Consider the following 12,837-nt stretch of genomic DNA (forward strand, 5'->3'; position numbering starts at 1 on the left):
TGCCGTAAGTGATCTGAAAATCCATAGAAGACAAAATTTTTGTCATTATACCCATCAGCAAAACATCAAGTCAGAGCTCACAGCTAAGCAAAAGACACAGATGTGCTCAAAAAGCTTCCTTAGCTCTGAAGTTCACGGAACTGCTTGTGTACTTTGGTACCACTGACATCTGAATTGTTCTATGATGAGCTGCATTACCTCCTGTCTAGTTATTAGGTCTATTGCAAAAGGATCAAGGTAGAGTATTATTTCTTGTGTTAATATTTCAGAAGTAATTTTTAAAAATTAGATGAGAGGTTATTATAAATTACATTAATGACTACTTTGAAGCGACCTTGTAACATTGCTTGAACTGAGGAAAAAGCCTGAAGAGCCACAAAACAGATTTCATCTTCAGCTTCAAGAGGTACTAACATACATCAGGAGTGTTTCTATAATGTATACATTTGCTTTCAAGAACTGATAAGTCCACATAGATTCTGCAAAATGTTTGATCAGTTTAGAGTGGAATAATGGAGGCACATATGAAAAAATGACCAGCAATTACCCGCTGCAGTGATTTTGAGGCATCCGCTGTGCACTTTTTCCTTTAAATATTGGGTCTTTTTACAACGTTTGAAAGTAAGCAAATATTTATTTTAATAGCAACTTTAACAAGCTTCCAAAACATTCTTTAAACCCCATGATTTTGTTAAAGTTACCAGTTTATTGTTCTTTCATTCTCTGCTAACACATAAGAAGACTGCAACATAAAAAAAGAGCATTACATTTATACTGCACTATATTCCCTTATTAAAAACATTACTATTATTAAAAATATGTATATGAAATCGTGCTACAACTAAAACAAGTAAAATCTCACATCCTATAGGATAGCAGCATTTCAAATGGAAAAGCTGTATTCAATATGGCTGACTGGAGTTAATTTTCTTCATAACAGACAGTAAGGTGCTGTGTTTGGGATTTGGGCTAAAAGAAGTGTTGATAGCACAACAATATTCTAGCTATTGCTTGCACACATTAGGAGTTTTTAAAATTGAATTTTTAAGGACATAGAAAAGCCCAGACATGCAAAATAATCAATTTGCCAAAAAGTCTTTTCTTCTACTGCCCTGCAACTTTAAGATGTTGATGCTATAAACACTAACTAATGTAACAGGCAACTGATCCTCTTAAAAGCTAGAAGGAAAAAAAGTAGTAACAAATCATCTAAATCAGATCACAAATAGGTAAGCTTTGAGCTTTTTGATCAGTTCAAATTGCTGGCTTAGTTCTGCTCCTGCTAAAGTCAAGGGTACTGTGAAAAATCTCACTCCAACCAATAGTCTGCTTTACAGTTCTCATGAAGCATAGGTCCAGTTTGAAAGCTTTAGTAGATATGATTCACTGTGCATTTAGACACAAAGTGTAATTTTACTGTTCACTACCATTTTTTGCCCTTAAGAAGCAACACAGATAAGTGGAAGTGGGGTAGATTCTATTTCTTATCATAAATCACCAACTTGCTTGCAGAACTCCTCTCAGTTCCAAAAGCAGATTCCTTTGAAAATATCAAAGCTGTACTGATGATACTGTAGACAAATTTTAGCCCTCAAATCATCCGTTAATGCTAAGAGCAGAGAAAGAAACAATGCTACTGTAATAGCCAAGAAAACCCCAAATATCTTTGGGTGGAGGCTGAGCACATGTCCACAATCAATCATACACAACCAGTGTACCATTAAACTGAAATCATGCTCCTGATTAGAGCTGTTGGTTTATGCAGGGTAAATTCCTGCCCACTCTCACACTTATTTTATTAAAGCAGTGTTATAAATTATATTTTTCTTACCCCCTCAAATAGGAATAATAAAGAACATAGAGAAATATAAAAGTTTTGGTGATTAGAAAACACGAGTTATGGCTAGAATTCCCAATAGGCAATGGCTAGGACTTGTCTGTATTTCACACAGCTACGAACTTTTTCCTGCTTATATTTTTATTTGTCCCATTTTCTACTAATGTTGTGCTTTCCAGACTGTCAACTCCTTGGAGAAAGACCAGTGTCATTATTAGGTGTATTGAGTACAAAGGGTGTCTCTACCTTAGTTCTGGCATTTGAGCGCTCTGAAATATGAAATGGTAAATTCTAACTACTCTAAAAGTCTACCTTGAAATATGGAAGGCAATATTGCATTCCATTATAACAGCACTGAGTAAATTCCAGAAAACCAGTAAGCAGCAATTCAGTGTCCTTGCTTGTAATTTCAAGAATGAGTTTAAGGAAGAAAACACTAAAGGATGAATGCTGAACTATTTATTTTCATGCATAAATAAAGGGAAGACACCCTGTGAGACAACTTTCATGATCATGCAATCAAAGGTGGGGATAGGAGTCCTAATGTTGGGAGTATTTTTTGTGCTACTTGTTTTTAACTATGTTAATGCTTTTTAAATTACATTGCTGAAGATTTATACAGCCATGGATAGTTAAACAAAACAGAAAGGCAAATCACTAAATTCTATCTGGAATACATTTTATTCTCTGCAGTCAGTAACAATTTTATGAAACAATTTTTAAAGCGGTCCATACAGAGCAGCATTTCTCAGCATGATAAAGAAGGTAGTTAATGCTGTGGGAGCTGATTTCAACAGCAGTGTTATGAAAACAAACAAAGCATTAACGAAAATGGGGACAGAAATTGCTTTATATAATAAAAGCTATTTCCTGTAACCATTCAAGAGATCTGCAAGATTGGCATCAGCCCTTAGAAGCATTAGACTCAGGGTTCATTTCCTGAACTTACCTGGAAAAGCTGAGCAGAGAGATGGATGAAAGATCAGGTCCTACGCAAGTCAGGGGGAAAAAAACTTGCGCAATATTTTTTTCATATATTTTACTGAAAGTACAGATAAAGTATTTGTCTGGATTTTCCAAATGCCTGTTGTCATTAAATGGAACACAAGATTCATATCTATTTTGGCTCTTGAGTACAATAGGAAATACTAAAAAACTACACTGAATAGCAGAATTGCACCACTTGCAAGAAAATTTTGGAGAAATAGAATGAGATTTTGAGGTTTGAGAGGTTTTGCCTTTTCTCTCAGCTTAAGTACAGGAAGTTACCCACTTTTCCAACTTTTCTCTCTTCAAGAGTCTAGATATTTGATTTCACTTTTCAGAATTAGTTGGACAGTTCATACAGAAGTGATTTAAAGAAAATATCTTGGTTACAGCTACTTATTTGAAGCAAAAAAGTATACAACACTGAAAAACTATAATTTAAATTTTGAAATATTTCTGCTAGTCTATTTGAAATATAATTATAAAAATGGAAATTATACATTAATTTGATAAGAAAGTAAAGTAGAAATACTCATTTAAGTAGAAATATTAGAAAATTCAAGAGACCCTTCTTCTAACACCTGAGTACTTAGTAGGGGCTGGTCTTTCACCATTGAATAATATTTATTCAAGTATCTTTTCATTAGATTTTTATGAACCTTAAATACTAAAACACTTTAAATAAATTTTCTGAAATAAATTTTCTGTACATCTGTGACTCCAGAAATTGAAATTTAATGAAAAAATCGAACAGTAATAAATTCCCAATTAAACACAGTACCCAAAGAAGTTTTTGCCCCCATTTCTGGTGTTGTTTTATTGTACCTTAATAATTTTCTGTCTTCCAGTGTTCAGGCTTCTCTTTAAAAAACTCAGTTGAAATACAGAACCAAGGAAATCTTTAAGTTTTAGTTTGGCATCAGTCTAAATTCTCGTATCTTGCCAAGTATAAAGGCTTTTCTTGCCTTACACAGGAGAAGAAAAATACTGGCAGGGCAAGTAAAAATCTCCATTCTGCAGTTAGATACTTAGCTCCTTCTCCTCTTATAAAAGTGTTGGAGTTTTTTTAGGCTCCTGAAACATCTACAGGATTAGTGACATATCAAATGTTCCTTCTACCTTGTGCAGCAACAAGGTACTTATTTAATTAAAACAATATAAATCACAGAGAGAACTTATGGCTACTCATTCAGCTCACCAACAGCCAGGTCCTAATTCCCTTAGAAATTTCCTGTTTTCTTGCCATTCCATTTAATGGACATATTAATATATCTTATTCTTCCTATCTGACATATAAGTGAACTAAACACACGAATCACCTGCAGATGATTAATATGACAACAATTGCTTTGAAAGCACAATAGCAACCATCAGGTTTGAAAGAAACTAAACATGAAAGAATGAGAATGCTAAATAAAAATCATATTACTTGTCTGAGTTAGATGTTAAAGACAGAATAACAACAGAAAGTTCACCTTTCACACTTTAGCACTGCTGAGTTTGTCTAAGTTATTTGCTTAAAGTCATGAGTTTATGAAGCATAAAACAATATAATAATACTTGGCAGTGAATTTTTAAAATAGTAACAGATGCTGTGCTGGTTTTGGCTGGGGTAGAGATAATTTTCTTTGAACTCTGTGTGGGCTGTGCTTTGGAATGTTGATAAAATACAGATGTTTTTGATATTCTGAGCAGCATTTACAGTGTTAAGGATTTTCTGCTCCTCATCCCACCTGACTTGTGAGGAGGCTGGAGGTTCTCAAGGAACTGGGAGGAGACACAGCTGACCCCAAATACCAATGGGATATCCCAAACCATGCAGTGTCATGCCCAGCATATAAAGGTGTGAGAAGGAGGAGACACTTGGAGTGATAGCATTTGCCTTCCCAAGTCACCATTAAACATGATGCAGTCCTGCTCTCTGGAGAAGGCTGAACACCTGCCTACCCATGGGAAGCAGTGAAGACATTCCTGATTCTGCTTCGTGTGCATGCAAAACTTTTGCTTTAGATATTAAAGACTCTTGTCTCAACCCACCATCATTATTCCATCTCTCCCATTCCACTGCTGTAGGAGTGATTGAGCATCTGCATGGAGCTTGGTCACTGCCTGAGATCAAACCAAAACAGAGGCACTGCAATCTTTAAGACTTTTATACACATACTGTTTAGTTTAGCTATTTCATAGATCTGCACTCACAGAAAGTGAATGAAATTAACAAACTGAGCCATTCCTTAATGGCTGAAACTCAGCTAACCTGAAGCCAGGGATAATGGGGGCAGAATTTTACCAAAGTCAGCAACATTTTAAGTTAAAATGTATACTGGAAACAAAAACAGTAGAGAAACAAAAACTTCCTATTTTATGTGCTACATAAAGCTGAAGCTTTAAACAAGCTCTCAAATTCTTAAACTGTGCAAAGGAATAAATTTGCAAAGCCCAGTTCAGATGCTCCCTAAACAAGTTATCACAAAAAAAGGTAGGAACTACAGAAAACAATAGAAGCCAAATTACAGGTGAATAAATGGCAAAAATCTGCATTGCCATGCAACTGACAAAGTTTCACATCAAGCATCTCAACTGTCACTTCTGCTTTTCAGCAACAAGGTAATTTTGAATTTTTTTTCTTTCTTTCTTTTTTTTAATAACCCACTCTTTTTCCATATCTGATTTATTTGAAATGCATTCAAACTGATGTGTGCTGAAGTCTTTTTAAACAAACCCCGAGGTATTTTCATGAAAGTTTTAGTCTGAATTCACATACATGAAAGTAAAAAAAGAAAAAAAAGCATTATGGGACAGAAAGGAGTATTAACAAAGACATTGCATCACTGTTGCAAGAAGAATTTAGACTGCATTAAAAATATCTGCTGCATAGTGGAGTGTGTGTAAATGAGATGCTGTTTTTACCTGGGCTGCTGGTATTTAGGATAATTAATCTCAAAAAAGATCATTGCTGAAGTATCAACTAACACCTCGTCTCTATTTCAGATCCTTGTTTTAGAGCAGAGATAAGAGGCCTGTGTCCTCACCAGAGCTGGTAACATAAGACAGCTGTTGCTAATCACAGCCTTTCATATTATTTTCCTGTTGTTTCCACCAGACTGTGGACACTCGAGTAGAGACAATTTCATTGTACTTATTCTGCAACTTCAAGAGCTATCCAGGCTCTAGAAGCCTTTTGTGTTAACTTTGGCTCAAACCTTAAATGTTGCTGCTGACTCTACAACTCTCATTGAAGCTTAGCCTACACACCATAATAAATTTTTAAGCCAAGGGTTCCCTTGGAGCAATTTGTATTTTTACATGAAGTTACAGTAAGTGCAAATGTTTTCCAAGAGCTGCCCTCATTCCTAAACAGAGAGCCTTTAAACTCTTAATTTATATGGCTTTTAAATGGGCAGATTTTTTTTCCCAAAATTTTATACACTTGGACACTTTCTGCAGATTTACAGAACCCTGCTTACCCAGCGCTGCCCAAAAAAGCTTATCAGCAAAGAATGAAGGAATGATTTAAAATTATGTTCTTTCAAATATAAATTACTCTTAAGAGAAATCATATGGTAAGTAACTGTTTATAAATATGTCTGATCAACAGTTCTTAACATATTCTACCAAATATTTAAAACTAATCCTCTTTTAATGATTTTTACATTTTTCATTATTTATAAAGCAAGCTGAAGCAACTGCTGTGTAGTGATTTGACTAACACATACAACTGTCAAGAAAAGACAAGACACTAGATCACAGCAATCAGCAGCTTGATACAAAGTGCACATGCAATCCTTGAAAGATAGTTCCTAGAGACGGTATCAGGAAACCTGCAGTTCTGGGAATAGTTCCATGCCAAGCACAGAATATTGCTAGCAAATCAACTACAGAAACCTTGCAAGAGATTATTCTGCATTACTGAGTAAGTATTTCATTTTCAACATACTGATTTATTTTGCTCCACAACTCAAAAGCTGTAAAAAATGCCTAATATCTTTTACTATTCATTAAGATGACAAGTTCATTAAAGTAAATGAAGATAATTTAATCATATTCAGGTGCTATATTGGATAGATAATAGGGTTTTGTCTTTTAAATAGTTTGTCTTTTATTCTACTGTCTTCATCAAACAGTATTCTGAATGATTATCACACTGCTGCTAAGAAATTATAGCACTATTACATCCTGACTAAGAACTTCAGGTCACCTACAGCATTTACACAAAATACCACAAATCAAAGCAAAGCACCTCAGGCTATGCAGCAAAAAAGTAATTCCTTATAGCACTGTATGTGCTTCTAAAGTCTTTACATTTGGGTTATTACATTATCTCACCTTTATATTCACTACTCAGGAGGTAAGTGTCAGCTGGAATCATTGAATCTCAATTTTGTTACACCTTTGATTGTGTTTGATGAGCTTTTTACCAGTTGTAATTTATTGCTCTGATGAAAGTATAAAGCAAAAACCTCAGACTGTAATCAAGGCTAATGGCAAACCAAGTACCATGTGATAATAAACCAGCAAGCAAGGAAAAAATACTCTGCAGACAAATTGAGATGTTTATCATTTCAGTATGAATACTATTAGAATAACTGTTTATGTAAAATAAAAAACCTGTACAAGAAAACCAAACACCCAATTAAAAAAAAAATCAATATTCTCTTATAAAAAACAAACCCCAAAATTTCCAAGAAGCAGCTAAATTTTGCAAGAAATTAAATCCTTTTTCTGCATTACAGTATGTAACAATAATAACTAATAAGAAAGTGTGAGATGCTAAAACACGTAACAGCATACATTTAAATAGGAGCTTAATTTCCTTTTTTTTTCCTATCACAAATCCTGCATATTATGAGTCAATAAAAATGCTGAACTGTATAAATTTTTCATCATTATATTGATAAATATTAAACAAGTGTTAGACTAGATTTACAGTACCTTTGGATATTGCTTGACAGGGATCAGAACTCTCTCTGACAGCTTTATGTTTTTGTTGCTGATAACATCAAGATATTTCTTTTCTTCATCTTCCTTCTTGCCTTCTGAACCCTGAAATTTTTCCATTTCTGAAAAATATCACGAAACAGAACAATCAGTGACATGGTATTTGTCATCCTTAGGAAGTTTGAAGTCACACATTGCTATCCAGGCTGTGCACTGAATGCCTGTGCTGTTTGCACCCTCGTGACAGGGACTGCTGTCATTAAGATGCTCAGCAGCACTGAGGCAGAGGGGACAGTCCACAGGTCACACCCCACAACTAATTCTTCCCCAGCTGAAAGGCAAGTGGAATGATCTCAGCAGGAGCAGGAACAGATGAGGCTTACAATTCCAGCTATCAGTCTTTTAAAGGGGATAGCATCATCACAGTTGGATGCTTTTTGTAAATGTGACCTGCCAGAACTAAGCTAGATTCTAACTGCAACGACTAACTTTCAGTACAAATACTAGAAAAGTGAAGAAATGTCTTGCTGTCACTGAGTTTCCATTCAAATACTTCTGAATTAGTCAAAAGTCATAAAAAACAAGATAAGAAGTTAACTCTTGCTGACAAAAATTCTTCAATTAAGAAAGGCAGTAAAAATTTTTATATATATATTTGCTAATATACTATATACATATGTGTAGTATATATAGACATTTGCTATATACTATATATATACATATAGTATATATTTGCTAATTTGTAGAACATCTTAGAATTTACAAAAATACCCAAACAAAACAAAAAAATAGTTTTTTATTCTTTATTCCCTAAAGCTCTATAACCAATGGATAACAACAAATAATTGAATTCATCATCCTGCAAAGAATACCTTATATACTTCCTGAGAACTCCCTGCCAGCACAGGTACTATTGAAAAAACTGCTTTTGCAGCAGTGACACTGTTGACAGCACAGAAAATGGCAATGCTTATAATGAGCTAATTATAACTGAGTTATAGCTGAAAAGGGACAGCTGTGGGTCTCAGAAACACGTTGCTTTCAAGGGCCAGAAAGCGACAGTGGAAAGGAGGAACACAGCCACAGCAGGCTCTAACATTCATATACAAGTTTCTTTGACTTCTAACAAGCATAAAGAAAAAATGTGTTGAAAAGAACAGCACATGTCATGATTTGTTAATAAATGTTTATGCTGCTTTTATGAGATCAATTAATTTATTTAAAGCCTGCACTAGCTGACAGTTCTCTAATGTTGCAATCATAAGCTCTTTTAAAACCTCTCAAAGAACACACCTAAAAGACCTCAGATGGGATAGACACTCAATAATTTAGGATTAAAAAGTTATTTACAATCACTAAAAGCATCCGAAGAACATTTCATTATCGTAAAATACTTGAATACATGTAAAAAATGTGGTGTGTTGCATTCAGTGGAAGATTAACCTGGAAAGCATCAAGCATCAATTAAGTAAGTAAAACACTCATTTTGGGCAGGTTTAATAGATAAAAAGCTCTTTGAAAAATAGATCCAATGCAATTATACAAAGGGTGGTAGAGAGGAGAGATACAAAGATGCATAAAGAGGGAAAAGTGTTACAAGCATGGTAAGTACTAAATGGAATTAAGGAATTTTCCAAATGTATTGTGAATGCAGTACTAAATCAGATAATTCTAAAAGACAGGTGGGGAAAGTCGATCTACATGTTCTACACTAGAACCACAAAAGTTTAAGTTGGAAAAGGCCTTTAAGGTAATCAAGTCCAGCTGTTAATCGAATTCTGCCAAGTCCACCACTAAACCACATCCCTAAGTGCCACATCTACATGTCTTTTAAATACTTCCAGGGACAGTCATTTCACCACCTCCCTGGGTAATCCCTTCCAATGCTTGATAGCTGTTTTTGTGAAGACATGGCTCCTGCTGTCCATCCTGAACCTGCCCTGACACAGCCTGAGGCTGCATCTTGTCATCCTGTCACTGCTTACTTGCCCAGGACAAGTAACCAACCCCACTTGGCGACAACCTCCTTTCAGGCAGCTGAAGAGAGCAACGAGCCCCCCTGAGCCTCCTTTTCTCCATGCTACACAACCACAACTCCCTCAGCTGCTCCTTGTCAGATCTGTGCACTAGACCTTTCCTGTTGCAATTCTCTGGACACGCTCCTGCCCCCCAATGTCTTTGTGAGTGGTTCAGAACTCGACACAGCATTCAAGGTGCAGCCTTAGCAGTAATCCCTGCCCTGCTCCTGCTGGACACACTATTGCTGATACAGGCCAGGATGCCATTGGCTTTATAAACAACTAAACTCTTTGTCCTGGAAAGCTGAAGATTCTTAAAAGTCTGTATGATCAGTAGAGATGGGTACTAAAGGTTAGGACATTCAGAGGGAAGTTCTGGATTCTGTCTTCTTTGTACCTTCCCTTCAGTTATTGGTATACATTGGAAGAGAATGCCTATGGAGTCTTCTCCAGATTGAACTGTCTGGAGGCAGCACTCAGCCTTTACGTTGTAGGAGAGATGCTCTGGACACTTCATCATCCTTGTGAACCCTTACTTGACATTTTGCAGTATGTCCATCTCTACTTAAGCATGGGAGCTGCACACTGCACAGTCTGCTGCAGTGGAGTATCACCTCTTTCGACCTGCAAAGTTGACTGAGGAGTAAGAAATGCCTTCAGATGGTTTATTCCTTAAACAGAACATAGGGCTGGATATTATCAGTGAAACCTGTGAATTTATATGAAGAATATGGCATTAGGATTTTGCTTGACAGTGGAGCACATGTGTGAGATGAGCCATCTTGAAAGTTTTGATTCCTTGGGGCTGGAGTTTGTACCTTCTGGGTGTGGTCCCTGAAAGCCCCACAATGTCACCAGGGAGTCATTGTGACACGTGTGACAACAAGCCTTTTGGATGCCTGGGGAAACCCAAAAGGCTATGGTGTCTGGCTTCCTCCACTGGGGACAGACATCTGGAGGTAGGAGAAAAGGGACCCCCATCCCATTGTGTGCTTTCTGAGGGCACAGAGAAGATTTTCTGGACAAGGACACTGACAGGGCCAGAGGTGCTGGTCCCAATCTGCCATGCACTCAGACTCTGGCTGCAGTTGCTGAGAGAGGCCAGGAATCCCTTTCCCAGCTTCCCAGCTTCTACTTGCACATACCAGAGAGGTCAGTTTCTATCAGAGGTTACCATCCTGCCTCAAGAGTTAGAACATGCCAAGGCACCCCAGTGTCACTCATCTGCCCCAGGATGGTCCCTGGCATTGGTGGCAGCCCAAGTGCTGCCCTGAGGCAGAGTGGGCAGTTCTTTAATGCTTGACTTCGGTAGCTTTGCTGCTGGCAGCAGACTGTGTCCCCAGCACCAGGGAACACATCAGCTTCTCTCTTTGGTTTGCAGGGCAAAATGGCCTCAGAGGAAGACCTGGAAGAAAGTGGCACCTCTTCCCCTGCTACCAGCACCAGCCAGGTGTCCCAGGCTGCACATCCAGGCGCTTCAGAGAACCTAAGGTGCCCAATCTGCCGGGCTCCTATGAATGGCCAAGCCTCCGTGAGCTGGCGTCGGCACCCTTTCTGTTTTTACTGCACCATGGCGCGGTTCCACAGAAGAGTGGACGGCCTGATAGGCCAGTCACACGCATTCCACACAGTGGGAAACAGGAACTCTGAGGTGCACTCCATCGGGGAGTCCAGCTCTGCCAGCCATACCCTAGGAGTGCGAGCAGGGTCCCGCTCTGCAGAAAGATGTCAGCATCATTCCCCAGGACGCCAGCACCACACGTCTTCCAGCAGAAGCTGTGGTGGCAGCCGTGGTGGCAGCTGCAGGGGCAGCCGTGGCAGGGCCCAAGGGAAGAGCCGAAGCAGGTGTCCAAGGAGGCATCACGATGGCCGTGCCAGGGTCCAGCGGGCCCAGGGCTACAGCCACTCGAGCAGCAGGAGACGGCTGAGCAGGGCTCAGAACACTGCTCGAGCTCCAAGGACCAAACAGCGTGCCCGTGCCCTCTCAAGGAGGCGCAAGCGCCGTCAGCAAGAATACCAGGTTTCCTTCATAGAGCCGAGGGCAGTCAGGAGCCGATCCCAGAGGTCACGCAGCTCTACCAGCCGCACACTAAGGGAGTATCTAAGGAAGATGGAACGCGATGAGGGACGAGCTCTAAGGCATGACTGCTACATGCGAGCCTCTTCAGGGAGGAGCAGGCGCCAACAGCAGCCACATCGGGTTTCTTACAGGGAACCGCAGGTAGCAAGGAGCCGAACCCCAAGGAGGTTCTGCAGCACAATGCCCCTGAAGGAGAATCCAAGGAGGATGGAACACTATGAACAACAGCCTTTAAGGACTGAGCAGGCCTCACCAAGGAGGAGCGAGCGCCTCCAGCAAGGACGCCAAGCTCCTTTCATCAAACCACAGGTGACGAGCCAACCACGGAGGAGGGCCCGCAACACACAGCACCAAGCACAGCAGGAGGATCAAAGGAGGATGGAATGTGACGAGGGACGAGCTCCAAGACCCGAAGGAGACATCCCAAGCTCCTCAGAGTATAGTGAGCGCGATCAGCAGGGGCACCAGATTTCTTTCACTGAACCATAGGTGACAAGAAACTAATCCCCATGGAGGTCCTGCAGCCATGCTGGGCACAAACCTGGTAGTGCACCCAACCAACAAGGGAAGCACTGTATGCCCTGTTAGCAGTGTCAGGAACGATGCTACTTCAGACAAAAACAGCCCCTACAACAATTGCAAAAATAAAGTCAAATCCAATGCTCAACCCTGGGACCAAGGATCTATTTTCCATCACAAAATGCATCTGAAAATCTAAAGACATGCTTGCAAGGGCTTTACAGGTTAGGAGAATAACAAGCATGAAACTTCAGTGCTGCTTTTGTCATTCTTTGCTATGGTACCCACTTGTGTACAAAATGGGGTACTGAACATTTTATATGGGTGTGTCTTCCTGTATTAGCTTTCCACATTATTTTTTCTTCTTTTTGCCCTGGTACCAAATACACCAATGACTTATTAGGAAATCTCTTGTTCTTCTACACCTGTTTTCTTATGCTTTATCCCAAGCATCCCCC

General features: G+C 39.0%; 1 protein-coding gene across 1 annotated transcript in view; it reads right to left on the reverse strand.

Annotated features, from left to right (window-relative positions):
• The window catches only part of KHDRBS2 (KH RNA binding domain containing, signal transduction associated 2), a 287,954-nt gene that overhangs the window by 218,858 nt on the left and 56,259 nt on the right, over window positions 1-12,837 (reverse strand). The window contains exon 2 of the mRNA XM_079297992.1: window positions 7,757-7,884. Coding sequence (XP_079154118.1) covers window positions 7,757-7,884 — 128 coding nt within the window. The remainder of the gene's footprint in view (window positions 1-7,756; window positions 7,885-12,837) is intronic.

This window comes from Erithacus rubecula, assembly GCF_903797595.1.
Source record: "Erithacus rubecula genome assembly, chromosome: 2".
In the NCBI taxonomy this organism is placed as follows: domain Eukaryota; kingdom Metazoa; phylum Chordata; class Aves; order Passeriformes; family Muscicapidae; genus Erithacus; species Erithacus rubecula.